The 24,164-nt window shown below is 40.9% G+C and overlaps 1 protein-coding gene and 1 long non-coding RNA gene across 7 annotated transcripts in view; one reads left to right on the forward strand and one right to left on the reverse strand.

Annotated features, from left to right (window-relative positions):
• fam135a (family with sequence similarity 135 member A) overlaps positions 1 to 24,164 on the reverse strand; it is a 306,374-nt gene that overhangs the window by 89,009 nt on the left and 193,201 nt on the right. For all 6 annotated transcript variants that reach the window (XM_072557991.1, XM_072557972.1, XM_072557981.1 and 3 more), the window contains 2 exons: positions 8,177 to 8,250; positions 3,471 to 3,625 (listed from right to left, as the gene is read on the reverse strand). In XM_072557991.1, the coding sequence (XP_072414092.1) occupies positions 3,471 to 3,625; positions 8,177 to 8,250 (229 nt within the window). The remainder of the gene's footprint in view (positions 1 to 3,470; positions 3,626 to 8,176; positions 8,251 to 24,164) is intronic.
• The window catches only part of LOC140463697 (uncharacterized), a 37,842-nt gene that overhangs the window by 5,718 nt on the left and 7,960 nt on the right, over positions 1 to 24,164 (forward strand). The window lies entirely within an intron of this gene.

Raw genomic sequence — 24,164 nt, forward strand, 5'->3', positions numbered from 1 at the left:
TTGTTCACTTTGGCAACACGAATGAACAAACAATATATAATTTAAGTGGAGAGAGATGTCTGAATTCTGTGGTATTAAGGGACCTGGGAGTTCTGTTATGTGAATCACAGTTCATTAGTATGTTGATTCAGCAAGTGAAAAGGAATGCAAATGCAAAAGTGTTCTTGCAAAAGGAATGAGCTATAAACACAGATGCCTTGCTGCAATTGTACAAAGTGTTGGTGAGACCACATTTGGCAAAATGTTTACAACACGGTCTTCTTACTTGAGAAAACATATAATTGCATTAGAAGCAGTATGGAGAATCTCCATACAAACATATGAAGTAGGAGCAGAAGACAACCATTTGGTTTCTCTAGCTTGCTGCATCATTCAACGATTTGGGTTCCGAATTCCGAATTCCAAATTCCCATCTACAACCTCTACAATCCTCTAATCCACCCCCAACGAACAGGAATTGATCCATCACTGTCATAAAAATAGTTAATGACCCTGTTTCCACTTAAATGATTCCTGGAATGAAGGGGTTGTTGTATGAGCAAAGTAGGACAGTTTGGTCCGGAACCAATGAAGCTTAAAAGAACCAGAATTGATAAGTATGTACCGGTCAGACAGGGAAGAAGTTGTCGAGTAAGGGAACCGTGTTTACTAAGGAAGTTCAACCTCTTGTCAAGAGGAAGAAAAAGGCTTATGTTAGGATGAGATGTGGTGGTTCAGTTACGGTGCTTGACAGTTACATGTTAGCCAGTAAATCCTAAATAGAGGGATAAGAAGAGCTAGGAGGAGATATGAGAAGTTGTTGGTAGATAGGATTAAGGAAAACCTTAAGGCTTTCCATAGGTATATCAGGAATAAAACAAGGACTAGAGGAAGATTAGGGCCAATCAAGCATAGTATTGGGAGGTTGTGCGTGGAGTCAGAGAAGACAGGAGAAGCGCTAAGTGAATATGTTTCATCAGTACTCACACTAGAAAAAGACAATGTTGTCAAGGAGAATATTAACAGGCTACTAGACTATATGTGATTGAGGTTCACAAGGAGGAGGTGTTAGCAATTCTGGAAAGTGTGAAAATAGATAAGTCCCCTGGACCTGATGGGATTTATCCTAGGAATCTCTGGGAAGCCAGGCAGGAGATTCCTGATCTTTTGGCTTTGATCTTTATGTTGTCATTGTCTACAGGAATAGTGCCAGAAGACTGGAGGATAGCAAATGTTGTTCCCTTGTTCTAGAAGGGGAGTCGGGTCAACCGTGGAAATTGTAGACCAGTCAGCCTTACTTCAGTTGTGAATAAAGTGTTGGAAAGGGTTATCATTACTGATAAAAGGCGTTTGCCCAAAACGTCGATTTTCCTGCTCCTCGGATGCTGCCTGATATGCTGTGCTTTGCCTGCACTACTCGAATCTTGACTCTCATTCCTGAAGAAGGGCTCATGCCTGAAGCATCGATTCTTCTGCTCCTTGGATATCGCCTGACCTGCAGCGCTTTTCCAGCAACACATTTTCAGCTCTCATCTACAGTACCCACTTTCGCCTAACTGTTTTGTGAAGGGTAGGTCGTGCCTCACAAATCTTATTAAGTTCTTTGAGAAGGTGACCAAACAGGTGGATGAAGGTAAAGCGGATGATGTGGTGTAAATGGATTTCAGTAAGGCCTTTCATAAGTTCCCCATCGTAGGCTATTGCACAAAATATAGAGGAATGGGATTGAGAGAAGACAGTGTTTGATGGGAAATGTTCATCCTGGACTTTAGTTACTAGCAGGCAAGCAGCTGTTTTGGTCTACTGCTGTTAGTCATTTTTATAAATGATCAGGATGAGGGCAAAGAAGGATGGGTTAGTAAATTTGCAGATGACACTAAGGTTGGTAGAGTTGTGAATAGTGATGAAGGATGTTGCAGGTTACAGAGGGACATAGATAAGCTGCAGAGCTGGACTAAGAGGTGGCAAATGGAGCTTAATCTGGAAACATGTGAGGTGATTCACTTTGGAAGGAGTCACAGGATTGGGCTAACAGTAAGATTCTTGGTAGCGTAGATAAGCAGAGAGATCTCGGTGTGCAGTACATGGATTCCTGAAAGTTGCCACCCAGCTTGATAGGGTTGTTGAGAAGGCATATGGTGTGTTAGCTCTTATTGGTAGAGGAATTGAGTTCCACATCCATGAGGTCATGCTGCAGCTGTAAAAAGTGCGGTTGCACTTGGAGTATTGGAGTATCCTTCCTTCATGAAGGATGTGGAAGCTTTGGGAAGAATTCAGAGGAGTTCAACCAGGAAATTGCCTGGAATGGAGTGAAGATCTTATGAGGAAAGGCTGAGGGACTTGAGGTTGTTTTCGTTAGAGAAAAGAAGATTGAGAGGTGACTTAAGTGAGACAAATGAGATAATCAGAGGGTTAGATAGAGTGGACAGTGAGAGCCTTTTTCCTTGGATGGCAATGGCTAGCATGAGGGGACATAGTTTTAAATTGAGGGATGATAGATACAGGACAAATGTCAGAGGTAGTTTCTTTATTCAGAGAGTAGTAGGGCCATGAAATGCACTGCCTGCAACACACCAACTTTCAGGGCATTTAACCGATTGTTGGATAGGCATATGGATAAGAATGAAATACTGTAGGTTAGATGGGCTTAGATTGAATTCACAGATTGGCACAACATCAAGGACTGAAGGGTCTGTACTGTGCTATAATGTTCTATGATAATTTAACAACTTTTAAAATGTAAAGGGGATTTGACAGGTGAATTCTGGGACGATGTCTGTCCTTGTAGGAGGGACTAGAATGTGGTGACACAGTTTAAAAACGAGAGGTCTTCATTTAAAATGGAAATGAGGATTTTTTTTTCCATCTGGGAGTCTTAGTCTGTACAATGCTCGATCCCAATTTGCAATGGAGGCAGGATCACTAAATATACTTAAGGTCAAGTTAGAGACATTCTTGAACGACAAGGGACTCAAATGACATTGGAGGGAGAAAGGGAGGTAGAATTGAGGCCACAATCAGATTTGATGTTTTCAACAGCAAAGCAGCTCTTATTCATATGCTCAAACAGTTGCAGGAGAGGCACAAAAACATTAACAAGCCGTTTGCAGCAGGGTAGACAGACAATGGTCTCGCTCTTATCAATATTTAATTTAAAGAAATTTCTGTTCTGCTGGATGTCAGACAAGCAATTTGATAACTTGGTTATAGTGGATGAATTAAGTTGAGGACGGTGACGAAAAACTGGATGTTGTTGATGCATGTGCGAACATACTGGGCAATATGTTATTCAATAACACTGCTGAGAATCACCACTCAACTGAAAATTTGGATCGATCCTTCACATAATAGTAGAAAGAGAAGTTACTGAAAGTGATATTCTGACCATGGTTAGATAGATGAAAATGAAAACAGGGGATGAAAACCAATGTTCTGAAGCATTGGAAAACAATGCAGCCAACCGAACTGAACTGAAACTTATTTTTATTTACCTTCTGGAACAGAATCCAGATATCGATCCTCAAAGATAATGGGCAGTGAGCTGAAATCTCCATCTAATTCCACACATTCCACAGGAAGAGATGGAAGAGAGCTGAAATAGGTAGAATTCTTTACAGCTGCAGCCATCTGCGCGTGACTTTGTGCACTGAAAAGTACCCAACAAATTTACACGTTAAGTGCAAAAAGCCACAAATTTTCAAGTCATTGAAAAAGCGATTTTTGTTTGGTTATCAAAGTCTGCATATCTGGCAAACATAATGTTCAAATCACTTTGTGAAACAGTGCTGTACTACATGCAAAGTAGTTCTGTGTCTTTACAATATAGTTACTCATCTCCAAAGTTTAATCAGTTCCAGTTGTAAAATTAAGTCTTAATCATATAAATAGCAATGTTACCAAACTTTTATAAAATTAATACAAAAAATAAATAAAATGTTTCACTACCTTTATTTAAATTCTGAAGATGGCTTAAATCAATATACTTCAATGCCATGTAATAACAAATATAAAACCTTAAGTAGTTTTTATGACTAACAGCTCCTTTAACAAGCCAATATAGACACATGGATTAAATCGTAATTTGTACTGTGAGATTATGCATTGTATATTGTCATACACTATAGAACTTCAAAATTATAACAACAGAGAAGATCATTTAGCCCAAGTGATCCATTGTCGACTCTCTGCATAGCAATCCAGTTAGCCTCATTCCTTTAACATTCACTACTTTTCAGTGGCAGTGGTTTGGTTTAAGCTCAAGCTGTAATACAGCAAACATCAAAACCCCTCTGACAACAACTTCCAACCCTGTGATCTCTACCATCGAGAAGCACGTGGGCAACTGGTGCATGGGAACACCATCACTTGCAAGTTTTCCTCCAAACACACTACCCTGACATGAAACTATATTACCACTCCTTCAATATCAAAGTCAAAATCCTCCCTTTCTCGCAACATAATAAATGTACCTGCACCAAACGGATAGCAGTGGCTCAAAGCACCAACACTTTCTCAAGGGCAATTAAGGATGAGTAAGAAAAATCTAGCCTTGCCACTAAGTTCATATCCCAGGAAAGAATTTTGAAAAACAAAATGATTTCTGAGGATACTGAGGCAGTGACAGAGAATTACTTGAGCATGCTGATATGGTAGGAAAGCAAAATAGAAGGCAGAAATTAGAATTCCAGCTGGGTTAAATCAAAGAAAGAAAGACTATGATTTATGTAGCATCTTTCACAACCCTAAGCAGTTTACAGCCGATTTAGTCATGAAGCCATAATTGTAGCAGCCAATTTATGCAGTGCAAGCTCCCATAAGCAGCAATTATGATAGAGAATGCTTAATTTCCTAGATGTTTTTAAAATAGTGCAGTGGGTCTTTTACGTTCACCTAAATAGGCGTGCAGAATCTTAAATTAATGCGTTATTTGATGGATAACAGCTTCAACAATGCAGTAGAATATCCAATTTCTTTTTGTGCTCAGCCCTGTTTTTGACTCAGAAGCAAGGGTGCAATGAAATAAGCAACTGGGTACAACCTAAATAATGGATTGAGTAGATTAGATTACCTACAGTGTGGAAACTGGCCATTCGGCCCAACTAGTCCACACCAACCCTCCGAAGAGTAACCCACCCAATCCCATTTCCCTCCGACTAATGCATCTAACACTATGGGCAATTTAGCATGGCCAATTCACCTGACCTGCACACATTTGGACTGTGGGAGGAAACTGAAGCACCCGGAGGAAACTCACGCAGACACTGGGAGAATGTGAAAACTCCACACAGACAGTTACCTGAGGCTGGGACTGAACCTGGGACCCTGGTGTTGTGAGGCAGCAGTGCTAACCACTGAGCCACCGTGCTGCCGGATTAGAGCACACAATTTTGACATTGGTAGAAATAAGGGAAGTAGGGGCAGAAGAGAGGAAAAAATATTATAAATTCAACATAATTAGCCAAACAAATATTATGTTCCAGGAGTCCTTTTTTAAGAACTGTTAGTCTAGTTGCTAATCATTTGAGAATACTGAATAAGCATCACATTTTGTGGTCAATCACAAACTAATTTTGGAGCCACGTTTACAATTCATGTTAGTAACCTGGATTCAGAAACTCAATGTAAAGTGGCCAAATTTGCATACATCAAGTGAGGACTGGAAAGTCAATCATATCGTAACAGAATAATTCACATAATTCAACAGCCTCTTTTTGGTTTGTGGTAGTACCTCAAAAGCAGCTGGAAAATGGAATCGTAACAAAATGATGGCAGAGCACAAGCTTTTTTTTAATTTCAATTTTTGTACTTTATGTTAGAATTGACATGTGATTGCTGTGGGTAGACTCAATAGCCTCTGTGCATGAGAAAGCCTATAATCCCTGGGAAGCCACATAGAACATAGAACACAGAACAATACAGCACAGAACAGGCCCTTCGGCCCACGATGTTGTGCCGAACTTCTATCCTAGATTAAGCACCCATCCATGTACCTATCCAAATGCCGCTTAAAGGTCGCCAATGAATCTGACTCTACCACTCCCACGGGCAGCGCATTCCATGGCCCCACCACTCTCTGGGTAAAGAACCCACCCCTGACATCTCCCCTATACCTTCCACCCTTCACCTTAAATTTATGTCCCCTTGTAACACTCTGTTGTACCCGGGGAAAAAGTTTCTGACTGTCTACTCTATCTATTCCTGTGATCATCTTATAAACCTCTATCAAGTCACCCCTCATCCTTCGCCGTTCCAACGAGAAAAGGCCGAGAACTCTCAACCTATCCTCGTACGACCTACTCTCCATTCCAGGCAACATCCTGGTAAATCTTCTCTGCACCCTCTCCAAAGCTTCCACATCTTTCCTAAAGTGAGGTGACCAGAACTGCACACAGTACTCCAAATGTGGCCTAACCAAAGTCCTGTACAGCTGCAACATCACCTCACGACTCTTGAATTCAATCCCTCTGCTAATGAACGATAATACTCCATAGGCCTTCTTACAAACTCTATCCACCTGAGTGGCAACCTTCAAAGATCTATGTACATAGACCCCAAGATCCCTCTGTTCCTCCACCTGACCAAGAACCCTACCATTAACCCTGTATTCCGCATTCTTATTTGTTCTTCCAAAATGGACAACCTCACACTTGGCAGGGTTGAACTCCATCTGCCACTCCTCAGCCCAGCTCTGCATCATATCTAAGTCCCTCTGCAGCCGACAACAGCCCCCCTCACTGTCCACAACTCCATCTATCTTTGTATCATCTGCAAATTTACTGACCCACCCTTCGACTCCCTCATCTAAGTCATTAATAAAAATTACAAACATGTTTACTATACTTGCTTCTTTCTGGCAGGAATGATTGAAATGTTACAAATTTTGAAGCCAAACATTGAGAGGTCAGGATTGAGTACTTGAGGGAAAAAAACTGTTCCCGTCAGCAGACAGGTTTGGAATGCATTGCCTGAGAATGTAGCAGACATAGATTATTCCTGATGAAGGGCTTTTGCCCGAAACATCGATTTTCTTGCACCTCAGATGCTGTCTACCTGCTGTGCTTTTCCAGCACCACTCTAATCTAGACACAGATTTAATTGAAGTCTTTGAAAAGGAATTAGATAAATATTTTAGGCGGAAAAAGACTGCAGAGTTATTGAGAAAAGGTAGGGGAGTGTCACTAAGTGAAGTGCTTTTGCAGAGTCCTGGCACAAACACAACAGGGGGAATGGTCCCTTTCTGTTCAGTAACCATTCTATGATGGTATCATTATCTCATACCACTAGAAACTATGTAGAATGTCCATCATGTTCTTCAATCTGCTTTGAAAAACACATCATATCAATCTGTTGAGCAATTATATACAGCTTAACTTCCTAACTGTATAATACACAAGGAAGTAGCAAGACAGTGTACAAGACATAAATCATAAACAAAATACAATCAATCCATCAGACCTAAAAATACCTATTTGTGAATGAATTCCCTACGTAACTTGAGAATCACAGACTGCTGAGTAGACGCAGCTTATCTTTAGCAATAACGATACAATATCTTATGGTGATCCTTGCTAATCCAACTAATTCAGATCCAGAGTCAGAACAATGACATGACTGATCTCTATGATGATTTAGATCTCCTGAATTCAGTAAAAGTCAATATTGTGAAACCATCGGTTTTAAGACTCGAAGTACACACACAACTATTTATAAAGGAAGGGGAGTAAAGATACATAATCTCTGATTTGAACAGCAAATCTGATCTAAGAATACTGAAGGTTATTAAGCAATTAGATGCTTTAAGTGCATACACTACACAGAGATCTTAGCCATATCAAATATTCATTCTCAACCAACTTGGATAAGCACTTTGAGTGATCAAAACAGCTTCTAATTAAGCATTGAATGTTGAAATCTTTAAAGTAGTACTCATGACTTCCACAAAAACTAACTATTTCATCGTGTTGGAATATGGTCACAAAATCTTGCACTAAGATTACATTTGTTTTTTTAAATTGAACTAATCCACTCGAGATGCCTGTTACTGAAAATGAGTAGTAGCGTGTAGTAACTATAACTGCACAATATGTAGAATATAGAGGAAAGTCTTTCACCCAAAGTGAAAACTTTGGTATTTTCAAACAAAAATAGAACCTGGCTATTGTTCTCTTGCCTTATTTTTAAGTTCATAATTACTTACTGCAACTCCTGATATGCCAGCGCTGCTTGTCTAGGATGTTCAATGCAGAAAAAAGCTTCTGAAAATCTTCTTACCTATCCAATTGGATGGAAGAGGAAGGGAACAAATATAGCCCAAATTTCAGTAAATTTTGTAAAGTAGATGCCAAAATCCCAAGTTTCAGTTTTGCACAATATATATTTAACAAAATGTTTTTGGTAACAAACTGCATCATAGATCAATAATATGAAGAGGTGCTACAAATTAAGAGGATGAATAGGCACTGGAGAGGTACAATTTCAAAAGAATAGTCATCAATTAAGAATCTTTCAGATGAGAGGCATATTACTAATAACATACCTGAGGTTGATCTCAATACACTATTACTTAGGCAATGTCACTGTGAGCAAAATACTCAAATATGCAGATGGTAAACCATGACTACATAACATGAAACAACAGAGAAAAAGATTCTGTTATCAGGAACATGTCTTTAGCTAACAGACCTAAACAAATATAGAAAGCAGTTCAATATGCATTAATAATATAATATGGCTGCAAGAAACTAAGAGAGGGGTCAAATAACACTACAGTCCACAATCAATTATGAGTTACAATAGTAGAAAGATAGACAACAAATTAATGGATCTTACAAATTATTTAGGATATTACCTTCTAACAATAACCAGGCATGAATTGCAAGGACAGCTGAAAAACTATTCCTTAGAAGGACTGAGAGGGTGTTTTTAAAATGTTTTTCTTGGAACTTGGGCATTACTGATGAGGTTAGCATGTACTGTCCATTTCTAACTTCCCTTGTAAAGGATGTGGTGAGCTGTCTTCTTGAACCACTGCAGTTACTGGGGTGTAGGTAGACTCTCAATACTGTTAGGAAGGCAGTACCAGGAATTTGACCCAGAAATACTGAAGGAACATAAATTCGCAAGCAGGGATGGTGTGTGACTTGGAGGTGGTGGTATTCCCATGCAACTGCTACCCTTGTCCTTAGAGCTGAAACAAACCCTTTGGTCCAACTTGTCCATGCCAACCAGTTATCCCAAATAAATCTAGTCCCATTTTTCTAGCACTTGCCCCATATCCCTCTAAACACTTCCTATTCTTATACTCATTTATGTGCCTTTTAAATGTTGTAACTGTACCAGCCTCCACCACTTCCTCTGCCAGCTCACTCCATACATGCACAATCTTCTTTGTGAAAACTTTGCCCCTTAGGTCCTTTTTAAATCTTTACCTTCCCACTTTAAACCTATGTCCTCTAGTTCTGTACTGCTCTACTCCAAAGAAAAGATTCACCCTATTCACCCTATCCACACTCATGATTTTATAAACCTCTATAAGGTCACTGCTCAGCCTCCGAAGCTCCAGGGAAAACAGCCCCACCTATTCAACCTCTCTCTACAGCTCAACCCGTCCAACCTTGGCAATATCCACATAAATCTTTTCTGAACCCTTTCAAATTTCACAACATTCTTCCTATAGCAGGGGGACCAGAATTGCATACAACATTCCAAATGTGGCTGAACCAATGTCCTGTACAGCTGCACCATGACCTCCCAACCTCTATATTCAACACATTGACAAATGCCCTTTGGTAAGCATACCAAAAGTCTTCTTCACCATCTTGTCTTTCTTGCACTCCACTTTCAAGGAATTATGTATCTGCACTCCACAGTCTTTTTGTTCAGCAACACTTCCCAGGAACCTATAAGCCTTGCCCTTATTTGCCTTTCCAAAATGGAGCCCCTCGCATTTACTTAAATTAAACTCCATTTGCTACTCATCGGCCCATTAGCTCATCTGATCAAAATCGCATTGTACTCTGAGTTTACTTTCTTCACTGTCCACAATTTTGGTGTCTTCTGCAATCCTACTAGCCGCATCTCCTATGTTCACATCCAAATCATTTATATAAAATGATAAAAAGCAGTGGAGCCAGCACCAATCCTTATGGCACACCTTTGGTCACAGCCTTCCAATCTAAAAACCAACCCTACATCACTATCCTCTGTCCTCTAACTTTGAGGCAGTTCTGTATTCCATGTGATCTAACGTAGCTAACCAGTCTACCATGACAAACCTTGTCGAATGCCTTACTAAAGTAGATATAAATCATGTCCACCACTCTACCTGCATCAATCCTCCTTGTTATTTCTTTAAAAATCTCAATCAAGTTAGTAAGACATCTTCTAGGAAGTAGTGCCAGAGGTTTGTATTTTCGGGATCGTTAACAAGGAGGGGGAGCAGACTGAAGTTGTGGTCCACAAAGGTACTAACAGCATTGGTAGGAAAAGGAATGGGAATTTAAGGCAGAAATTTAGGGAGCTAGGGTGGAAGCGTAGTGCTAGAACAAACAGAGTTGTTATCTCTGGTTTGTTGCCCATGTCACACGATAGCAAGGCAAGGAATAGGGAGAGAGAGGAGTTGAACATGTGGCAACAGGAATGGTGCAGGAGGGCGGGTTTCGGATACCTCGATAATTGGGTCTCATTCTGGCTAAATGGGACCTCTACAAACAGGATGGTCTACATCTGAACCTGGGGGGCAAATTTACTAATACTGTTTGGGAGGGTTTAAATTAATTCAACAGAAGAAGGGAACCAAAATTGTAGGCCCAGTGTCCAGGAGGTTGACAGTAATGAGGTCAGAAATACAGTTTCAAGGTTGCAAGAGTCCACCAGCAAGCAGGAAGGTGGTTTGAAGTGTGTCTACTTCAACGCCAGGAGCATCCGGAATAAGGTGGGTGAACTTGCAGCATGGGTTGGTACCTGGGACTTCGATGTTGTGGCCATTCCAGAGACATGGATACAGCAGGGACAGGAATGGTTGTTACAGGTTCTGGGACTGAGATGTTTCAGTAAGAATAGAGAAGATGGTAAAAGAGGATGAGGTGTGGCATTGGTAGTGAAGGACAGTATTACGGTAGCAGAAAGGACATTTAATGAGGACTTGTCTACTGAGGTATTGACTAAGGTGAGCAACAGGAAAGGAGAGGTCACCCTGTTGCGAGTTTTCTACAGGCCTCCGAATAGTTCCAGAAATGTAAACGAAAGGATAGCAAAGATAATTCTGGATACGAGCAAAAGTAATAGGGTGGTTGTTATGGGGGACTTAAAATTTTCCAAATATCGACTGTAAATACTATAGTTCAAGTACTTTAGATGGGTCAGTTTTTGTCCAATATGTGCAAGAAGTTTTCCTGACACAGACAAGCCAACAAGGTGTGAGGTCACATTGGATTTAGTATTGGGTAATGAACATGGCCATTTAGAGGTAGATGAGCACTTTGGTGATAGGGACCACAGTTCGGTTATGTTTACTTTAGCGATGGAAAGGGATAGGTATATAATGTGGGCAAGAGTTATTGCTGGGGGAAAGGCAATTATGATGCGATTAGGCAAGATTTAGGATGCATAGGATGGGGAAGGAAACTGCAGGGGATGGGCATAATTGAAATGTGGAGCTTATTCAAGGAACAGCTACACCGTGTCCTTGATAAGCATATACCTGTCATATAGGGAGGAAGTGGTCGAGCGAAAAGAGTCAGGAGGGGACATGAGAAGGTAAGATCAAGGAAAACCCTAAAGCTTTCTCTAAGTATATCAAAAATAAAAGAATAACTAGAAAAAGATTAGGATAGTAGTGGGAAGTTGAGCATGGAGTCCGAGGAGATGGGGAAACGCTAAATGAATATTTTTTTGTCAGTGTTCACACTAGAAAAAGACAATGTTGTCCAGGAGAATACTGAGATGCAGTCTACTTGACTAGGTGGCGGTATTAGCAATTCTAGGAAGTGTGAAAGTAGATAAGTCCCCTGGGCCGGATGGGATTTATCAGAGGATTTGGCTTTGCAGAGCCTTTGGCTTTGATCTTTATGTTGTCATTGTCTACAGGAATAGTGCCAGAAGACTGGAGGCTAGCAAATGTTGTCCCTTTGTTCACGATGGGGAGTAGAGACAGCACTGGTAATTATAGACCAGTGAGCCTTATTTCGGTTATGGGTAAAGTGTTGGAACAGATTAAAAAAAGTTAGGATTAATAATCATCTAGGGAGGAATAAGTTGATTAGGATAGTCAACATGATTTTGTGAAGGGTAGGTCATGCTACACAAACCTTATTGAGTTCTTTGAGATGGTGACCAAATAGGTGGATGCGGGTAAAGCAGTTGATGTGGTGTGTATGGATTTCAGTAAAGCATTTGATAAGGTTCCCCTTTCACAAGGGTTAGATGGGGTGGACAGTGAGAGCCTTTTTCCTTGGATGGTGATGGCTAGCAGGGGACATAGCTTTAAGTTGAGGGGTAATAGATGTCAGAGGCAGTTCCTCTACTCAGAGAGGAGGAAGAGCGTGGAACGCACTGCCTGCAACAGTAGTAGACTTGCCAACTGTAAGGGCATTTAAATGGTCACTGGATAAACATATGAATGAAAATGGAACAGTGTTGGGATAGATAGGCTTCAGATTGGTTCCACAGACTGGCACATCATCAAGGGCTGAAGGGCCTGTACTGTACGGTAATGTTCTATGTTTGTAAGGTGCTGTGGAAGGAGCCTGGGTGCATCTTAGAGAAGGTACAGACAGCTGAGACTGGGCTTCAGTGATGGAGAGAGTATACATTGGTGCTGGGTACTAATCAAGTAGGCTGCTTTGTCCTGGATAGTGCCGAGCAGCTTGAATTTTATTGGAGCTGCACCCATTCAAGTAAACAAAGCATACACGTAACTTTTAACTTGTGTCCTCTAGATAGTGAGCAGGCTCTGGGGAGACATGAGCTTAATTAATTGTTTCTTGATTTCACATGGAATTAATCTAATTGCCTTAAGTTAGGCATCTGTGATACTGAGGGGATCTCATGAATAGATCATCCATTTACCACTTGTGGCTGAAAATGGATGCAAATACTTTGGCCTTGTCTTTCACATTGACGTACTAGATTTCTCCTTACTGAGGATGAGGGTATTTGCGAAGCCTGCTCCTTTGGTTAGCTGTTTAATTACTCACCGTCATTCATACTGGATATGGCAAGACTCAGAGCTTAGACATGATCCCTTGATGCAGAATCACTTACGTGTGTCTATCACTATTTACTTACACTGACCGGCATGCAAGTTGTCCTGTGTCATAGGTTGACAATGCCTGGCATGCCTTTCTATAATCTTCACTGGTTCAGTTTTCACAGTGGAAAACAGAACATGTTGGGTCACAAGGTTACACATTTTGGTTGAATGCAATTCTTCTCCCGCTGATTATCCTTAGTGATATCCAGTTTTGAATTACTAGGTTTGAAATTTATCCCATTTAGCAGAGTGGTAATGTCACACAATGTATCTTCAATGTGATGACTGGATTTTGTCACCACAAAAACCAAACAGTGGTCAATACTATCAATACTGTAAAAGACAGATTATCTGTGACAGGTAGATTGGTGATATCAGTGTTAAGCTAGTTATTTCTTGTTGTTCCACTACCACCTTTTGCAGATCCAGTATAGCAGTTAGGCTGCTTCAGACTCAGCCAGGCCGGCCAGTTGTACTAATACTGAATTACTTTTGATGGCAGATAATCCAGTGTATATTCTGAGCCAGTGCTTCTTCGAAATGAAGCTCATCATGGAGGCTCATTTGTTTGAGGAGATGGTGTAGGTGGTAATCTGCAGGAGTCTTTATTGCCCATATTTGACCTGATGCCACAAATTTTACCATGTTCACAGTCAATCCTGTTTAGGATTCCAAGGACAATGTCTACCTGATGGTAACTCACTATGCAGACATCTGGTGGGTCGATTCTGTCAGTGAGTCAGGACATGTCCAGGACAGTAATGGTGGCATATGGGACATTGTCTGTTATAAGCATATTTGTTAGATAATTACTCTACAGATATTAGTAAGGAGGACTTGCCAGTGTTGATAGGGCTGGGTGTGCCATTGTCATCTCTGATGTCAAGGATGATACTGGATGATTCAGTCATAGAGATGTACAGCATGGAAAAAGACCCTTCGGTCCAACTCGTCCATGTCGACCAGATCTCTCAACATAACCTAGCCCCATTTGACAGCACTTGGCCAATATCCCTTCAAACTCTTCCTATTCATATACCCATCCAAATGCCTTTTAAATGCTGCAATTGTACCAGCCTCCATCACATCCTCTGGCAGCTCATTCTGTAAACGCACCACCCTCTGCGTGAAAAAGTTGTCCCTTAGGTCCCTTCTTTATTTTCCCCTCTCACCCTAAACCTATGCTCTGGATTCCCCCACCCCAGGGAAAAGACTTTGTCTATTTACCCTATCCATGCCCCTCATCATTTTATACACCTCTATAAGGTCACCCTTCAACCTCCAATGCTCCACGGAAAAGAACTCCAGCTTATTCAACCTCTCCCTATAGCTCAAATTCTCCAAACCCTGGCAACATTCTTGTAAATCTTTCCTGAACCCTTTCAAGTTTCACAACATCTTTCCGATAGGAAGGAGAGCAGAACTGCATGTAATATTCCAGAAATGGCCTAACCAATGTCCTGTACAGCCGCAACATGACCTCCCAACTTCTATAATCAAGGCTCTGATAAAAACAAAAGCATACTAAATGCCTTCTTCATTATCCTATCTACCTGTGACTCTACGTTCAAGAAGCTATGAACCTGCACTCCAAAGTCTCTTTGTTCAGTAACAGTTGCTAGGACCTAACCGTTAAGTGTATAAGTCCTGCTAAGATTTGCTTTCCCAAAATGCAGCACCTTGCATTTATCTAAACTAAACTCCATCTGCTACTCCTCAGTTCATTGGCCCATCTGATCAAGATCCCGTTGTAATCTGAGGTAATCTTCGCTGTCTACTACACTGCCAATTTTGGCGTCATCTGCAAAGTTACTAATTATAACTCCTATGTTCATATCCAAATAATTTATATGAATGACAAAACATAATGGACCAACACCGATCCTTGTGGCACTCTACTGGTCACAGGCCTCCAGTCTGAAAAACAACCCTCCACCACCACCTTTGAGCCAGTTCTGTATCCACATGGCTAGGTCTCCCTGTATTCCATGAGATCTAACCGTGCTAAGCAGTCTCCCATGGGGTACCTGCTGAACGCCTTACTGAAGTCCATAAGTAACAATTCTCCTTGTTACTTATTCAAAAAAAAACTCAATCAAGTTCGTGAGGCATGATTTCCCATGCACAAAGCCATGCTGACTATCCCTAATCAGTCTTTGCTTTTCCAAATACATGTAAATCCTGTCCCTCAGGATTGCCTCCAAAAACTTGCCCATCACCAATTTCAGGCTCACTGGTCAATAGTTCCCTCACTCTTCCTTGTCATCTTTCTTAAATAGTGGCACCATGTTAGCCAACCTCTAGTCTTCCGGCACTTCAACTGTGACTATCGATGAGACAAATATCTCAGAAAAGGCCCAGCAAACACTTCCCTAGCTTCCCACAGAAATCTAGGGTACACCTGATCAGGTTGTGGGGATTTATCCACCTTTATGCGTTTCAAGATATCCAGCACCTCTTCCACTGTAATATGGACATTTTTCAACATGTCACCATCTATATCTTTCATGTCCTTCTCCACTGTAAACACCAATGTAAAATACTCATTTACTATCTCCCCCTGCGGCTCCACACAAAGGCCATCTTGCTAGTCTCTGAGGGATCCTATTCTCTCCTTAGTTACACTTTTGTCTTCCATGTATTTGTAAAAACTCTTCAGATTCTCCTTTATCGTATTTGCCAAAGCTATCTCATGTCCCCTTTTTGCCCTCCTGATTTCCCTCTTAAGTATACTCCTAATGCCTTTATACTCTAAGGAGTCACTCGATCTCTCCTCTGTATACCTGACATATACTTCCTTCTTTGTTTAACTGAACCCTCAATTTCCTTAGACATTCAGTAATCCCTACACCTACCAGCCGTTCTTATTACCCTAAGAGGAATATACTGTCTCTGGACCCTCATCATCTCACTTCTAAAGGCTTCCCATTTTCCAGCCATCCCTTTACCTGCGAACATCTACCCCCAATCAGCTTTTGAAAGTTTTTGCCTAATGCCGTCAATATTAGCCTTCCCTCCAAATTAGAACTTCAACTTTTAGATCTGGTCTATCCTTTTCCATTATTATTTTAAAACTAATAGAATTATGGTCACTGGCCCCAAAGTGCTCCCCCACTGGCACCTCAGTCACCTGCCCTGCTTTATTTCCCAAGAGTAGGTCTAGTTTTTTTTACTTTCTCTAGTAGGTATATTCACATACTGACTCAAAGTTTTCTTGTACACACTTAACAAATTCCTCTCCATCTAAACCCTGAATACTGTGGCAGTCCCAGTTTATGTTTGGAAAGTTAAAATCCCCGACCATAACCATATTATTCTTACAGATAACTGAAATCTCCTTACAAATTTGTTTCTCAATTTCCCTCTGACTATTAGGGGGTCTGTAATATAATCCCAATAAAGTGTTCATCCCTATCTTATTTTTCAGTTCCACCCAAATAACTTCCCTGGATATGTTTCCAGGAATATCCTTCGTAAGTACAGCTGTAATCCAATCCCTTATCAAAAATGCCATGCCCCCGCCTCTCTTGCCCTCCTTTCTATCCTTCCTGTAGTATTCATATCCTGGAACATTAAACTGCCAGTTCTGTCCATCCCTGAGCCACGTTTCTGTTTTTGCTATGATAACCCAGTCCCATGTTCCTCACCATGCCCTGAGCTCATCTGCCTTCCCTGTTAGGCCTCTTGCATTGAGGTAAATGCAGGTTAATTTATAAGTTGTACCAGCTCTCTGCTTTGTTCTTGCCTGCCCTGAATCTTTGCCTCGCTCTTTTTCCCAACTGTACAAAACGCAGATGGATCTGTCTCCCTTGGTCCCACTCTCACCCACCTCCCCACCTTACCACTTTAAATCGTCCCGATCAGTTCGAGCAAATCTCCCTGAGTACAGTAGTCCCCTTCCAATTCAGGTGAAATCCATCCTTCCTTACAGGTCACTTCTAACCCAGACAACATTGCAATAATCCAAAAATGTGAATCCTTCTCTAGTACACCAGCTCCTCAGCCATGCATTCATCTGCCCTACCTTCCTATTCCTACCCTCACTAGCTCGTAGCACTGGAGTAATCCAGATATTACTACCCTTGAGGACCTCCTTTTTAAATTCCTGTCTAACTTTCTATATTCTCCCTTCAGAATCTCATCCTTTTCCCTTCCTATGTGGTTGGTTCCAATGTGTACAATGACATCCTGCTGGTCCTTCTCCCCTTTGAGAACATTCTGCACCCTCTCCGAGACATCCTTGATCTTGGCACCAGGGAGGCAACACACCATTCTGATTTTCCGCTGCTAGCTGTGGAAATGTCTGTCTGTGGCTCTGACTAGAGAGTCCCCTAACACGATCGATCGCTTGGAACCCAACATATCCCTCATTACATTAGAGCCTGTCTTGACATCAGAAACTTAGCTGTTCCTGCTGCATTCCCCTGAGAATCCATCACCCCCCTACATTTGCCAAAATAGCATACTTGTTTGAAATGGGGATAGCCATTGAAGACTCCTGCATTGCCTGCCTACCTCTCCTGGAGTTAACCCCTCTATGTGACTGTATCTGCAGCTTTTCTCCCTGCGTATAACTGTCATCCATCACACTCCTTGCTGTTGTAAATTCCTCATTGCCCCTATTGCTCTAACCGATCCATTAGGTCTGATAGAATTCACAACCAACGACATTTATTGCAGATATAATCCTCAGTAACATGTAAACTCTCTCGAAACTCCCACATCCGACAAGAGGAGCATATGACTCTACTAAAGGCCATTTTGTTCTTACCAATCTGCAGACCCAGAGAATAGTACCGTCTTATTGCTCTACAAAACACTACTCCAGGCTAACTTAACACTATGGTTTATATTTTTAACGTTTGATCAAGAGACAGATCTTAGTAACATATAATCAATAAATAACCTACACTGCTCACTACTGTAGATTTACAGCAAGGCTACACTTACAATTATACACTTACCTGTTTCTATGCTGTGACCTCTCCCAAACAGGTTCCTCCAAGATTAGTTGTGAATTTTGCTGTTTGTTAATTTTTTCCTTGACGTACTCTGATGTCCAGCGATACATAAACTCAAATGGCAAAGGCAGTAACTGCGCAGATTCACTGCTGTGTCAGTTAGCAGTGTGGGTTTCTTTCTTTCTCTCTCTATCTCTCTGTCCATGTGTATTATCTGTCATTCTCTCTTTTAAAAGTGCCATTGTTTTGACTTTTTTTCCTCCAAAGATCCAAAACAATGCAAGTTTATAGAACAATAATTGCTGCTCCTGAAATTCAAGGAAATCACCTCCAACACCTAAAATACCTCAAAAAAGGTACAGCTGTTACAGCCACAAATTTTTCCTGTCCTTCATGTTGGATTACCTAGAATCATTTGTATGGCTTCATTCCTTTCTTTGGCATTTCTTGCAGTTGTTGATACGAGTGGCTTGCTAGGTTATTTCAGAGGGAAATACTGCTGTAGGTTAGGCTGGAAGGATAGCAGATTTGTGTTCTGAAAGGCCAATCAGTAATGATTTCACCGTTGCCATGGACTAGCTTTTAATTTCAATGTTATTAATTGAATTCAAATTTAACTATCTGTAGTGATGGGATTTGAATCCATGTGTTAGAATAATAGTTTGGATTACTATCCTAGAGACATTACCACTATGCCAATGCCATTCCTGTTTCAAAATAAGTGATCTCCTATTTAAAATAGCGATGAGGAGGAATTCCTTCTCTGAGGGAAATTCTTGGAATTCTTTAACCCAGACAGCAGTCGAGAGAAGTCACTGAATATATTTCAGACAGATTTCAGAATCGAGAGTGTTGTTAAACCGCAGAAGGAGGCTGTTCTGCCCCATTGTGCCTGCACTAGCTCTTTCAATAGGTATTATGACTCACTGCCATCTTTGCCTATTCCCTGTAACCTTGAATATTATTTCGATTTAAATCATCACATAATGCCTTCTTGAATGACTAATTAAATCTGTCTTCACCACACTTCCAGGCAATGCAATTCAACCCAACTCATTCATTATGCAAAGAAGATTTTTCTTACATCATATTTGCCTCTCTTGCAAACTACCTTGTGTGTGTTTTCACACTTTTGATCCTTGTGATCAGGGAATAGTTTATCCTTATCTACACTGTCCAGATCTTCCACAATTTTGAAAATTTCCATCAAGTCTCAGCCTTTCCCTTTCCAAGATCCAACCCCCATGTCTCAGGCTTGTTGCAGTGCTCCAGCAAAGTTTAGCACATGCTGGAAGAACAGCACCTCATTTTCAGGATGGGAACCCTATAGCCTTAATATCGCCTTAATAATTTCAGGGCTTAAGCACCTTTCCCCATGGTTTCCCCCACTCCACACACTATGCTGTGTCATCACATGGGCTGCTATCACACACAACCCATTGTCAGCTACTAATCATTCCTATTAGCAGCTATTCATTCTCATAGTCTGGTCTCGATCCACTCCTTGTCTGTTCAACTGCGCTTCTCTCTTATTCCGCCCCATCATACCCTCCACATAAAAATCATCCATTTCCTAGCTATCATGAGTTCTGAAGAAGGGTCATTAGACCCAAGATGTTGATTCTGATTTCTCTCCAAATGCTGCCAGTCCTGCTGAGATTTTCAAGCAATTTCTGTTTTTGCTCCAATATTTTGATCTATCTTCCCAATGAAGTTTCTAGTCAACCATTCTCACATACCTCTAAACCTTTTTCCAGTGTTTTCAAATCCTTCTTAAAGTGTGTTTAGAAATATATGCCATATGCCAGTTAAGGTCAAACAGTAACTTACAGAAAACATAACCTCTTTAACCCTGTATTGTCTGCCCTTATTTATGAACTACTCCTTATAAGTATCCTTCCACCTTTAATGTAAGCCTACATATACTCATGTGTCTTTATTTCTTTAATCTTTTACCATACTGTATCCCTACGTTCATTCTACCAAAATATATTAACTCACCCTGCACTGCATTGACTTCATCTGTAACTATTTGGGCAGCATGGTGGTTAGCACTGCTGCCTCACAGCACCAGGGACCCAGGTGCAATTCCAGCCTTGGGCAGCTGTGTGTGTGGAGTTTGCACATTCTCCCTATGTTTGCACCCGGTTTCCTCTGGGTGCCACAGTCCAAAGATGTGCAGGTTAGGTGAATTGGCCATGCTAAATTGCCCATAATATTAGATGCATTAGTCAGAGAGAAATGGATCTGGGTGGGTTACTCTTCGGAGGGTCGGTGTGGACTAGTTGGGCCATATGGTGTGTTTCCACACTGTAGGGAATCTAATCTATTTACACATTCTACCAACTTGTCAATGCCCTTATACTGTTTTCACATTCTAACATATTTCTAAGTTTTATTTGATCCTCTACCTTGGAAACTGTCCACTACACACCAGGACCTCAAATTTTAATTTATGTCAGGGAAAGTTAGATCCCTGGGAAATTGACCCCTAGAGATCTCTACTTCGAGCCTTTTTCCAGCTTGAAAAGTGTTCATTTTGTTTCCTACTTCTCAGCCAACTATATATTCATGTTGCTACTGTTCCATTTATTTCATCGCCAATAACTTTCCTCAGAAGTCTATTATGGGGCACTGGATCAAATACCCTTTGCAAATCTATGTAAACCACATCACCCTGTTAACTCTTCATAAACTCTAGCAAGTTAATGAAACGTGATTCTGTCTCAATGTGTGTACCCTAACTGGCTAATTTTTCCCACATTTTTCCATGTGACTCCCAGGCAGTGGATTCCAGACTCCACCACCCTCCGGATGCAAAATATTTCCTCAACGCCCCCTCTAAACCACCTGCCTTCCATTTTAAAATTATGCCTCCTTGTCTTTCTGCTTTTGACCAAGGGGAACAGCTGTTTTCTATTACCCTTACGCACATATATCAGGATCACCCACAACCGCAACCCCCCTCACCCCAATCTTCTCTGCCCCAAAGAAAACAACCTGAGCTTATCCAGCTCTCTTAGAGCTAAAGTGCTCCATCCCAGGCAGCATCCTGGTGAAGGCACTCTGCACCCCGTCCAATGGAATTAGAGCTTTCCTACGATCTAGTGACCAGAACTGCAGAATATTCCAGCTGAAGCCTAACTAAAGTTCAGTACAGCTCAAACTTGATCTTCCTGTTCTTTTTATCTATGCCACAACTGATGAAGACAAGTGTGCCATATGCCTTCTTAACTACCCTCATCAGCCACCTTTAGGCAAATCGTAAACACCACAAGATCCCTCTGACCTTCTTGGTATCCTCTCATTTAAGTACTTCCTTGCCTTGCTATTTTTTGGTATTCTTCTATACTCCAGAGGAACAAGCCCAACTTATCCAACAAAGACTCATTTCAAGTATCAATCACCCCGAAGCATCTTAAATGTATTTACATCCTTAAGTAAGGAGACCAAAACTGTGCCCAGCATTAGAGATGTGATCTTGCCAATGTCCTGTAGAGCTGAAGCAGAGTATCTACTTTTATACAAATCAAAATACTGCAGAAGTTGTAAATCTGAAATAAAGGGTGCTGGAGAAACTCACCAGGACAGGCAGTAGATGTGGAGAGAGAAACAGAGTTAATGTTTTGACTCTTCAAGATAAAGAGTAAAATTGGACTCAATGTTGACTGTGTTTCTCTCTCCACACAAGCTGCAAGATAGCACTAAAATATCTAATTCCCTCTGCACCTCAGATTTCTAGTCATTCTGTTAAGTATTACTCTGCTGATTCATTCTTCCTGACGAAATGAATAATTTCACTTTCTTCCCCCACATTATGCTTGCCATCTGGCAGATTTTTGCTTACTCATTCAACCTATCTACATCAATCTGCAACTTTCTTAGTCATCTTCACAACATATGTTCTTACCTATACTTCTGTCATCTGCAAAGTTAGCTACCATACCTTGGCTTTGCACATCTAAATCATTAATGCACTGTAAATTGGAAAAAATAAAGTGGAGTTCCCAGCATTGACTCTCTGTGGAACTCCACTCATTGCATCCTATCAATCAAAGACTCATTTATTAATATTATTTCTCCACCTTCCCATAACAGAAATCTTTTGTCTTCAGTGAGAAAAAGAGCAGGTTAGAGGCTTGAAATATGACTGCTAGTAATTGAGTCCCCAAAGCTGTTCACTATCTAAAAGGCAGAAGTTAGGATTGTGATGGAATACACCCTGCTTGCCTGGATGGGTGCATTTCCAATGACAATGAAACTCAATACCATCCAGGACAAAGCAGCCTACTTCATTGGTACCATACTTCACAAGCACCCACCTCACTCCACCAACACTCAATAGCAGCAGTGTGTCCTATCTATAAGGTGCCTGCAGAAATTCACCAACAATCATCGAACAGCACCATACAAGCCCATGAACATTTCCATCAAGGAAGACATTGGCAGTAGGTACATGGGAAATCATTACCTGCAAGTTCCCCTCCAAGCCATTCATCATCCTGACTTGGAAATATATCACTGTTCGTTCACTGTTTCTGGTCAAAATTCTGGAATTCCCTCCCAAATGGCATTGTGAGCCAATCTACAGCATGAGGATTGGTGTGGTTCAAGAATGCAGCTCACCAGGATCTTCTCAAGGGCAACTAGGGACGGACAATAAATGCTGGCCAGCTGCAGGTGTCCATGCCACCATGAGTGAATAAAAAAAATTTAACTAAATAATTCAAAATAATTGATTCAAGAAGTTCCTCTACGATTGGAGTTAAATTGACTGGTCTGTTATTATTGGGCTTATCTTTACGTAAATATTTTTAGAAACAGGCTGTTATATTTGCAACTCTGCAGACCTCTGCAACTGCCCAAGTCTAGAGGAAACCAAAAGATTGCTAGTGCAATATCCACTCTCACTTAATTCAATAATCTTAATGCATCTCACCCAGGCCCATTGCCTCATCAACTTGAAGTCTTGAAAGTGTATCCAATCCTTCCTTATCAATTTTAAGTTTCTTCCTCTGTCACCATGGCCTGGCAGTTGCAAAGTATTCACCAACGCTTCAGCCATCCACCTCCATGTACAAATTCCGAACTGATGTTTTTTTATAACCACCTTCTGTCTATTTAGGTGTCCATAGAAAACTTGGGAATTCTCTTCTATATTAGCTATGTTTTTTTCAAATTCCTCTCTGCTACTTTTATTTGCCTCTCCACCTCCGTTCTCAACATTGCATGTAAAGCTCGGTTCTCAACAGTATTTATCTGGCACCTGCCATAAACACAATTTTTTGTCTAGATCTAGGAGTTGGACTGAAGTGTCTGTTTGCATGCTGTACATCTCTATGACTCTATGTACTTTTTTTTTAATCCAGGGAAGCTGGGCTTATTTGCCCTATCTTCTTTTGAGGTAATAAACCTCAACTGTGCCCATGCTATCTGTCCTTCGAACAGAGTTCATTATTCAGCTACAGTTTCTTGTGTCAACTTTTGGTTCCTGTCTATTTGATCCAATTCTGCTTTGTCCCATTAAAGTCAACATGTCCCAGTTAATTTTTCCTCCTCTGGATTTCCCTTTGTCATGTCCCACAGTCATCTAAACCTTACGATAGACTTACTACTTCTCCTAAACGCTCTCCCACTGACACTTGCTCTACTTGAGCATCTAATTCCCAAGAACCAGGTTGAGCAGCTTGATTGGATGCACTGTCATTATAAAATTCCCATAAATACTTGCCCCTTGCTGCTCTTTGAACTTTGTAGTTATTAGTCTATAAGCAAAGTCACCACTATAACTAAGTTATATTCTCTGCAATTTCCTTGCAGATTTGTTCCTCTACATCCTTACCACCAGTTGGTGGTCTATAGCCTGCGCCAAGAAATATAATCATGTCCTTTTTGTTGATTAGTTCTAGACAAACCACTCTGTCCTGGAATCCTCTGGGATAATTTATTTCTAAATCACTGCAATGCACATA

Source organism: Chiloscyllium punctatum, chromosome 3 (assembly GCF_047496795.1).
Source record: "Chiloscyllium punctatum isolate Juve2018m chromosome 3, sChiPun1.3, whole genome shotgun sequence".
In the NCBI taxonomy this organism is placed as follows: Eukaryota; Metazoa; Chordata; class Chondrichthyes; order Orectolobiformes; family Hemiscylliidae; genus Chiloscyllium; species Chiloscyllium punctatum.